At 49.6% G+C, this 8,403-nt stretch overlaps 1 protein-coding gene across 1 annotated transcript in view; it reads right to left on the bottom strand.

Annotated features, from left to right (window-relative positions):
- The window catches only part of PSTPIP1 (proline-serine-threonine phosphatase interacting protein 1), an 80,515-nt gene that overhangs the window by 33,348 nt on the left and 38,764 nt on the right, over positions 1–8,403 (bottom strand). The window contains exon 2 of the mRNA XM_074296503.1: positions 594–694. Within this exon, the coding sequence (XP_074152604.1) occupies positions 594–694 (101 nt within the window). The remainder of the gene's footprint in view (positions 1–593; positions 695–8,403) is intronic.

The raw sequence follows: 8,403 nt of genomic DNA, 5'->3' as shown, positions 1-8,403 counted from the left end.
AGGCAATGTGGGAAAAGCTCTGTGAAGGTCAGTTATTGCTCTTATTAGTATTCCAAAGCACTCCCGCGAGAAATGTACTGTGAGTATTATTGTCACTGCTTTTCATGTGAGGGATCTCCATCTCCAGGGATTCATCCGCCCTGGTCTGGGGAAGCCTCCCACACTCACACCCCCTCTCCAATGCTCCCCCCCCCCCAGTCACTAACTCACAAACATCCCGGGTCCTAGGATGGGCTCCCCATGGGCCCCCCTCATTTACATTTCCAAAGGTAGAGCAGTGGGGATACAAATGAGCTCGGGCTGGGGGGCACAGCCTCTCCCCCTTCCACAGACCTCCTCCGCTGGACCTTACTCCAGCCCCCCATCCTGCACGGCCCGAGTCCCGGGCACCCCCTGCCAATCCTCAACCCTACTGACCGCTCCACCAAGCCTGCGGGGCCAGGAGGGCTCCTCTCTCCCGTTGTTTCTGTCAGCAGTTAAAAGGTGAAGCTTCCAGGCCGGACCAGAAGCTCTAGGCCACCTGTTCTGGGGCCTCTGCCTTGGCCTTGACCTTGACCTTGACCACTATGCCCCGCCCCCGGGACCCCTCTCACCTTTGCTTCAGCAGGTCCTCCACATCCTTGCACATCTTCCTGCCATCCAGCAGCCGCTGCAGGAGGGTCTCATAGCCCGTATGAGCTGTGAACTCCTTACACTGAAAAAGACAAAAAGCCAGCTCCTGATCAGAAATTCCCGCTGTGGGTCGAGGGGAGGAAGGCTGGGAGTAGGCGCCCACTGCCCTAGGGCAGAGGTGTGCGGGTGCCCAGGAAGGGCAGGCGTGGGAGTGGGAGCGGGGGGGTGCCGCCCGGTGTCCCTGGCATCTGGCCGCCCCTCTCGGGGGCAGGGGGGAGCGGGAGGGCGTCTTGTTCGGGGACAGATGAAAAAGAAGGAAGGAGGGAAAGTTCAGGGAATCTGGAAAGGTGGCAATGGATCAAGTTCTGGGCCTGGACTCAGTCAGACCTGAGTTCAAATACACTTAGCAAATCACCTAATCCCTTTCTGCCTCAGTTCCCTCAACTACAAACTGGGGAGAATAGCAGGATTTACCTCCTTGCCGTGTGGGCAACATGAGATATTTTTAAAGCTCTTTGCAAACCTTGGAGTACTTTATAAATACTCGTTATCATCACCCTCATCACTGTGGTTATTACTACTCTAGCACTTGGGGAAATTCAGCCCAATAAGGTTAAGGGGTTTTCTTAAAATCAAGCAGTTGCTGGGGGCCGAGCCGGCGTTCTAGCCCCCAGCTCCTCCGACTCCCGATCCGGCATCCTCCCCATCTAATAGCAAGGAGAAATCACAGAATGCCGCCGAGCAGCCAGCGCCTGGCCCCCGCGGCTGAGCCCCCGCTAGATCCCCGTGTCCCCACCCTGGGCGGCCAACGGACCTCCAAAGCTCCCAGAGACTCCCCGTGCTCCCAAGGCTGAGCCCCTCACTAGACTCTGCCTCCCCCAAAGCTGCCACGTCGCAGCCCTCTGGCTGCCATTTTAGAACCCTCAGCCATCCCCGCTGGGACCAGAGCAAGGCCACCGGAGAGCCCTCACGGCCCCTGGGCTGCGCATCGCCGGCCCCTCCCACAGAGGCTCCTCTGAAGGAGACCCAGGCCACTCGGCATCTTCTGGACACACAAACACACACAGTGAGCCTCGTTCCTTCTCCTCCTCTCCTAGCCCACCCTAGGCCATCCCGTTCTGCCCTAGCCAGCGCTGTTCTCTCCTGCCCCGAGCCGCCCATGCCCTTCAGCTTCCAGGGCATTGGACCCATCTTCCTCTGCGGGAGACTTAGGAGGTCACGCGGGATCCCAGTCAGAAGGACCTTAGAGGCCCCGGAATCCAGTCCTCAGTTTTCCAGGGAAGGAACCTGAGACAGGGAGAAGTGAGTGGCTGCCCAATGTTCCACAGCCAGCAAGTGACTTGGAGCAGGACCAGAAGGGGAACAGCCCCCTCTAGTGGGATTACAGAACCTTTGAAGCCTCAGAAGACAGAAAGACACAAGGCTGAGGGAGGGGAGCAGCAGCTGCCCCCACTTGGGCTCCGGGCCAAGGACCAGGAAGGAGAAAGTCAAAAGCAGCCGTCCCCAGCAACCCCCTTCCCCAGCAGCCCCTCCATCCCCAGGCAGCCCCTTCGTCCCCAGGCAGCCCCTCCGTCCCCAGGCAGCCCCTCCGTCCCCAGCAGCCCCCTTCCCCAGGCAGCCCCTCCGTCCCCAGGCAGCCCCTCCGTCCCCAGGCAGCCCCTCCGTCCCCAGCAGCCCCTCCATCCCCAGGCAGCCCCCTTCCCCAGCAGCCCCTCCGTCCCCAGGCAGCCCCCTTCCCCAGGCAGCCCCTCCATCCCCAGGCAGCCCCTCCATCCCCAGCAGCCCCTCCATCCCCAGAAGCCCCCTTCCCCAGACTGGCCCAGAGCAGCCAGATGCCCCGGCCGTCCTCGGATCTGTGGGTCTGAGCCTTTGCCAGGCCTGCGCTTCTCACCGCCAGCCCCTGACTCTGCCTGAAAGGCCCCAGCAGCTTCCCGCGGGGCCGAAGGTAACAGCTCCAGCACCTAGCCGGCCCCGCAGCCCAAGGGGGAGAAGAAGAAACCTCGGCCGTGGGACCCCTAACATGTCTGCCGCCCCCCAGCAGGAAAGCAAGCAGGCAGGGGGCAGTCTAGTGCCCAGAGAGTGCCCAGCCCCAGCAGCTGGAGCAGACAGACCGTCCTCCCTTACAAAGGAGGGAACCAAGTTTCAGAGAAGAAGACCGAGCCTGCTTGCCACTGAGCCACACAAGTACCCTGTCCCGGAAGACACAAGCCCAGACCCTGATTCTGAGCCTCAGTTTCTGACTTTGTAAAATAGAGTTTGACCGAAATGACCTTCAAGCTTCCAGCTTCCCCCCTGCTCCTCTCCCACTTTCTCCATCCCAAATATCCCAAATGATGGCCCTTGGGGGTCCAGGGGTACCTGCTCTCTGCCCCAGGTGACCCTTAGAGAAAGAACCACACCTACATTCGCCATTTCCAGAATGAATGAGGAACAGAGCGCTCCTGCCCGCTTGCCTCTCGCCGGCCGGGCCCGGGCCAGGGGTGACCTCAGGGGAGCAGCCTCAGAATCGTCCCACAGCCAAGACTTCAGGAAGAGACAATGAAGGCAAGTGACCCACAGTCACAGATGACTAGGCCATTCCAGGGAAGTATGCCCTGTCCAGACTAAGAATAGCACCCCAGGCTCCACCCTCCCCTCTCCCACAGTGTTTCCCTTCCCTTTTCCTTCTCCCCTCCCCCTCCCTACCTAGCCAATCCTCCACCTGCAATTGGTTAAAGGCTGGCCCTTCAGAAAGAAATCTATCACTAAACCCAGAGATATCTTGGGAGGGTTCGGAGATCCAAAAGGAAAAAAAAAGCTTTTAAGAGCATCAGTAATAAAGATATGATACGTCATGTGAACAGAGGGAGGGAAGGCAGGAAGGGGTAGAGAGAGAAAGGGAGGGAAGGGAGGAAAGAAGACAAGAAGGCAGAAAAGAGGGTGGGAAGGAAGAAGGGAAGGAAGGAAAGAGGAAAGGAAAAAGGAAGGATAGAAGGAAGGAAGGAAGGAAAGAAGGAAAGAGGGAAGGAGAGAAGGAGGGAAGGAGGGAGGGGAGGGAGAGAGGGAGGGAGGGAGAAAGGAATGGAGAGAGGGAGAAAGGACAGAAGGAAGGGAGGAAGGATGTAATTGCTGCACGGTTACAAGAATGCCCTTCTTTCCCCAGTGACACTTGGGCACCTGTGCTAATTCCTCCCGGAGTGAGTCATTTTTGCCAATCAGTGGGCAGCAAGCATTAACAGTAGTTCTGTTCTGACTGCAAAGAAGGCTTGAGGGTAGAATGGAAAAAAAGAACATTTAAGTCAGAGGAGCTGGTCTCAGGCCAAGCTCTAGTCAAGTAACCTACCCTTCCTGGGCCTCAGTTTCCTCATTTGCCAAGTGAAGGGGTTTAACTGAGTGAGTGGTTCCCAAGCCACAAATGCAGAATCCCCAGGGCAAGGGGTTGCAGAGTTACTGAACAGGTCCACAGACCCATGTGCATCCCAAGCATGGCCATTTTGATATTCATTTAACTCAGAAAAATGTCTAGCAGAAAGGAATGAAAGCATGAAAAAGAATTTATTACTAGCATTTTACTAAGCACTGAAGATACCAAGGGGAGTCAGTCCCAGGATTCAAGAAGCTTACATTCTACTGGAGGAAACAGTAGTGAGAGGGGAGGGAAACTTGGCTCTGACGAATCCGAGAGCTGCCGAGTGGACAGACAAACAGCTCCTGCGGGGGAGTGTGCACACAATTTACCAACTCGCAAAGGGGGCCCTTATAATAATAATAAAAAAACCAGCGCGGGAGCCATTGGACCAGATCAGTGGATCCAAGATTGAGAGCTCTCCAGGGCCTTAGAGAGCATTTGGATGATTTGGTCGAATGATTAGAGGAGTCATTAATAAGACAACATGAACCGAAAGGACTTCTGAGTGGAGTGGCCCAGAAATCTGTCCCTGGGCCCTTGCGGGAAGCTGGAACACGCAAGCTTATCAAGTTTGTGAGTAACACAGAGACGGAGATAGCTAACTGATACTAACAGATAGTATCTGACAACAGAATCAGAACCGAAACACAGCTCATGCAACTAAATGAAGGGCTAAATCCAATCAGGTGAGATTGAAAAGAATCTAATTCACTTGGGCTCTCAAAATCAAAGTCGCTAGGACAAGATAGGGATAGGTAGCATGGCTAGAAACTATGTATATAAAAAAAGATCCAGTAGGCTTAGTGGACTGCAAGTTCCATATATGGCAGCCACATAAGCTGTGTGGATGCATCCAGAGACAGTGTATCCTGATCAATCCCTAAATATTTATTGAGTGCCTCCTATGTGCCAAGCGTTGTCTAAGCTGCTCTAATCCCATCTGGAGGTTTGTGGTGACTTCTGGGTAAAGAGCTAACAGAAAAGAATAGAGTAGTGAAAGGTGTAGAGATGGTCCCCTACATGAATCAGGGCAGAGGTTCCTTGGTATGTCCCGGATCTCTCCAAATGCTGGTGAAGTCTATCGGACTCTTCTCCAAAATAATGAAATAAAATGAAACATAGAAGTACAAAGGAAACCAGTGATTCTACACACGTTATCAAAATATTAAAAAAATTAAAAACAAATTCAGAGATCTTGGATTAGGAGACTGAGTTAGAAGGCCTGAGGATGTTTACTTCGGAGAGGAGATTTGCGGGGCAGGGGCGACATGATAGCTGTCTTCAGATAGTTGAAAGATGCTCCGTGGAAGAGGGACAAAATCTGTTCTCCTTGGCCTTGGAGGCAGAATCAAAAGCAGGTCTGGAAGTTTCAGGAGATTTAAATTCAGCAAATGAGAAAATTTCCTGAGAGAGACATCCACACCAAGGGCTGCTGAGCAAGGTAATAAGTTCCCCATCATCAGGAGTCTTCCAGCAAGGAGTGGAAGACTATTCATGGAGGATTCGGTGTCAGGGATTCCTGCTCAGAGCAGGGCTGGCTCTGAGAAGTCTTCCAGCTTTGATCTTTGGTGATTCTTTTTTTTTTTCCCAAAGGTCACTTTGACCTTGAAATCCCATGATCCTATAGGCAAGGGCTTCCACCCACAAATGTGGAGGTATTCCTTCCACAAATTCTTATTGCATCCTTAGCCATACTCTTGAATAGAAGAATTAAAATTTTATTTTTCAATACCCATGGGCTACAGGCACAAGCCAAATAAATGTAATCAAGTGACTAATTACATTCAGTTTTTTTTTTCCAGTGAGAAATTGGAACCCCAGCTGCAGCAACATTCACTGACAGCATAAGAGTGAGGTCCTACAGGCCTACTTTACTATTAATTAGCCCCATTTTACAGATGAGATGACTGAGGTTCAGAATTGAAATAATTAGATCTGAGAACTGGAAGGGACCTTAGAAGTGGTCTTGTCCAACCCTCTATTTTTAAAGAAGAGGAAACTGAGATTCAGAGTCATTTGTCCAAGTCATTTTTCTCCCCCATCCAAAACCTCACTTTGCTGTGACCCATCCTGGAGTTCCAGCTGCGGTGACATTTTCATTGCCGATCCCAGTAAAAGGCAGATCCAGCCGGAGCGAGTCATTTTCAATATTACAAATACAATTTCTAAGTAGCTCTTAATTCACATAGACGGTGTTGCAAAGGGTCTAGAGAGCAATGATATTGGAGTCAGGAAGAGCTGAGTTCGAGTTCTGTTTGTGATGCTTTCTCTGAATGAATGGAAAAAGAAAGCATTTTGTAGGTGCTTATTTTGTACAAAGCACTGCTCAAGCTCTGGGATACAAATGGAAGAATAAGATAGTCCCTATTCTCTCAGTGTTTATTCTAATATATATCTCAGTTGCCTAAGTTGCAAAGGAGCCGCTAAGTGGCTTGGGTTGGCAAGAGGTTCCCTTCACCAATGAAATTTCCAAAATTTAAAAGCTGCATGGAGGGCAGGTGCTAGAATAAGAAAGATCTGGGTTCGATGTCCATTTTTGACATATACTGGCTAAAACTGTCTGCCTCTGGCAAGCTGCCCATCCACAAGAACGGAGGCAGTTTCCAAACCAGAACTTCCTTACCTGATGAAACCACAAATCCAAACGCACCCACTCCACCCCCAAAAGTTACATAGAGTTGCATTGTCTAATATTTCCAGTTACTCATCGCAACATTCTAAAATGTTAACTTTCAGACTGGAAATTCTTCCCATTCTGCTAATGCTATCTGCTACATTGGAGCCTCGCCCCACCTCACACTGGCTACTTAAAAATAGAGTCCTGATAGCACAAGTTCCTCCTTTTCTCCTTCATATTGGGTGGCCATGGGGGCAGACTGATTCAAAATGGAGGTAAAAAAGAAAGCTGTGGCCATGAACTGGGTGCCAACGTGGATCGTCCAGGAGCAAGCCGGACCAAACTAGTCTCGCTTCCTTTTCCTGTAGACATCCCGAAATGAAGATAAGCATTTTGGAGGTGATGGGCTTGGATTTCAGAGGGCTCTGGAAGAAGAGTGTTTAACTTTTGGAGGGGGTCAGATACACTCATAGTCTGGAGAGATTTATGGGCTCCTCAGAATCATGCTTTTAAGTGTACAAAGTTAGAAAGATGGCATTACCAAGGAAACCGATATCTTGAGATAGGACTCTCGGTTGTTGTCCTTCATTTTTGAAGTGGACCAAAATGACATCACTATGTTAGAGGCGAGTTAGAGTGTGTCCAACTATGGCTGAAAGTGTCTCCACAGTTGTGTCCAACTCTAGACCAACACGAGCTCGGAATTCTCTGCCACAGATAATCCATACGAACATTCCGGGCAGCTTCTCTCATTTTGTGAATTTTGCATTTCCTTTGGGCTCATTCAATTCTGCTTTGCTCCCACAGCACAGCCCCACCCTACAGCCCAATGCAACTATCAAAATATTAACAGTAGCTACATTTCATATAGTGTCTACTCTGTGTCAAGCATCGTGCTGAGTATTTTATGGATGTTATCTTATATCCTTATTACAATTCTGGGAGGCAGCTGCTATTAATAACCCCATTTTACTGATCGGTAAATGGAGGTTAGAAACTAACCCACATAGCTAATACGGATCTGAGGGTGGATTTGAAGTCAGGGGCTCCACGTCGAGAACCCTTGAACTAGACAAAACTTCCCATGCACCCATAGTATGAAGATGGAGAAAGAGAATCTCAGAGTCAGATAGATGGTGCAATGGACAAAGGCTGGACCTGGAGTAAGAAACTCTGACTTTAAATCCCATCTCAAACACTAGCCATGTGGGTTTGGCAAGTTACCAACCTCTGCTTTCCTCGATTCCCTCAATTGTAAAATGAGCCTTATAATAGTGCATAGCAACAAGGATTATTATGAGGATGAAATGAGATCATATTTTTAAATGTTTTGAAAATCTTAGAGTGTTATGTCTCTATTATTTTATATTATTATTGTATTTATAATGTATAATTTCTATTATTATATATAATCATTATTTTATGTGTATCATTATTATTATTTATTATTATTATTATTATAGTTATGTCCTGGACATTGACACATCTGGGTGGATTTGAAACCAAACTCAAAGAGTAAGAATGAATAACAAGCACAATTCACATTGCTATTGTGCCTTAAAACTGGAAAAATACTTTTCTACAGCAAGTATTTTAGCTATTGTGTTATCAAGCCCATTTTGTAGATGTGGAAACTGACACATAGAGAAGTAAAATCATCTAATCGCAGAGTTTGAGAATGGGAAGGGACTTTTGTGGCTGTCTAGTCCAACTCAATCATGGAAAGAATGACTTACTCAAGATTACAGTTGGCACCTCTGAGCTGGGATTCAGATCCAAACAGCAG

Source organism: Sminthopsis crassicaudata, chromosome 2, assembly GCF_048593235.1.
Source record: "Sminthopsis crassicaudata isolate SCR6 chromosome 2, ASM4859323v1, whole genome shotgun sequence".
Lineage (NCBI taxonomy): Eukaryota > Metazoa > Chordata > Mammalia > Dasyuromorphia > Dasyuridae > Sminthopsis > Sminthopsis crassicaudata.
This window is presented reverse-complemented; position numbering and strand designations above follow the sequence as displayed.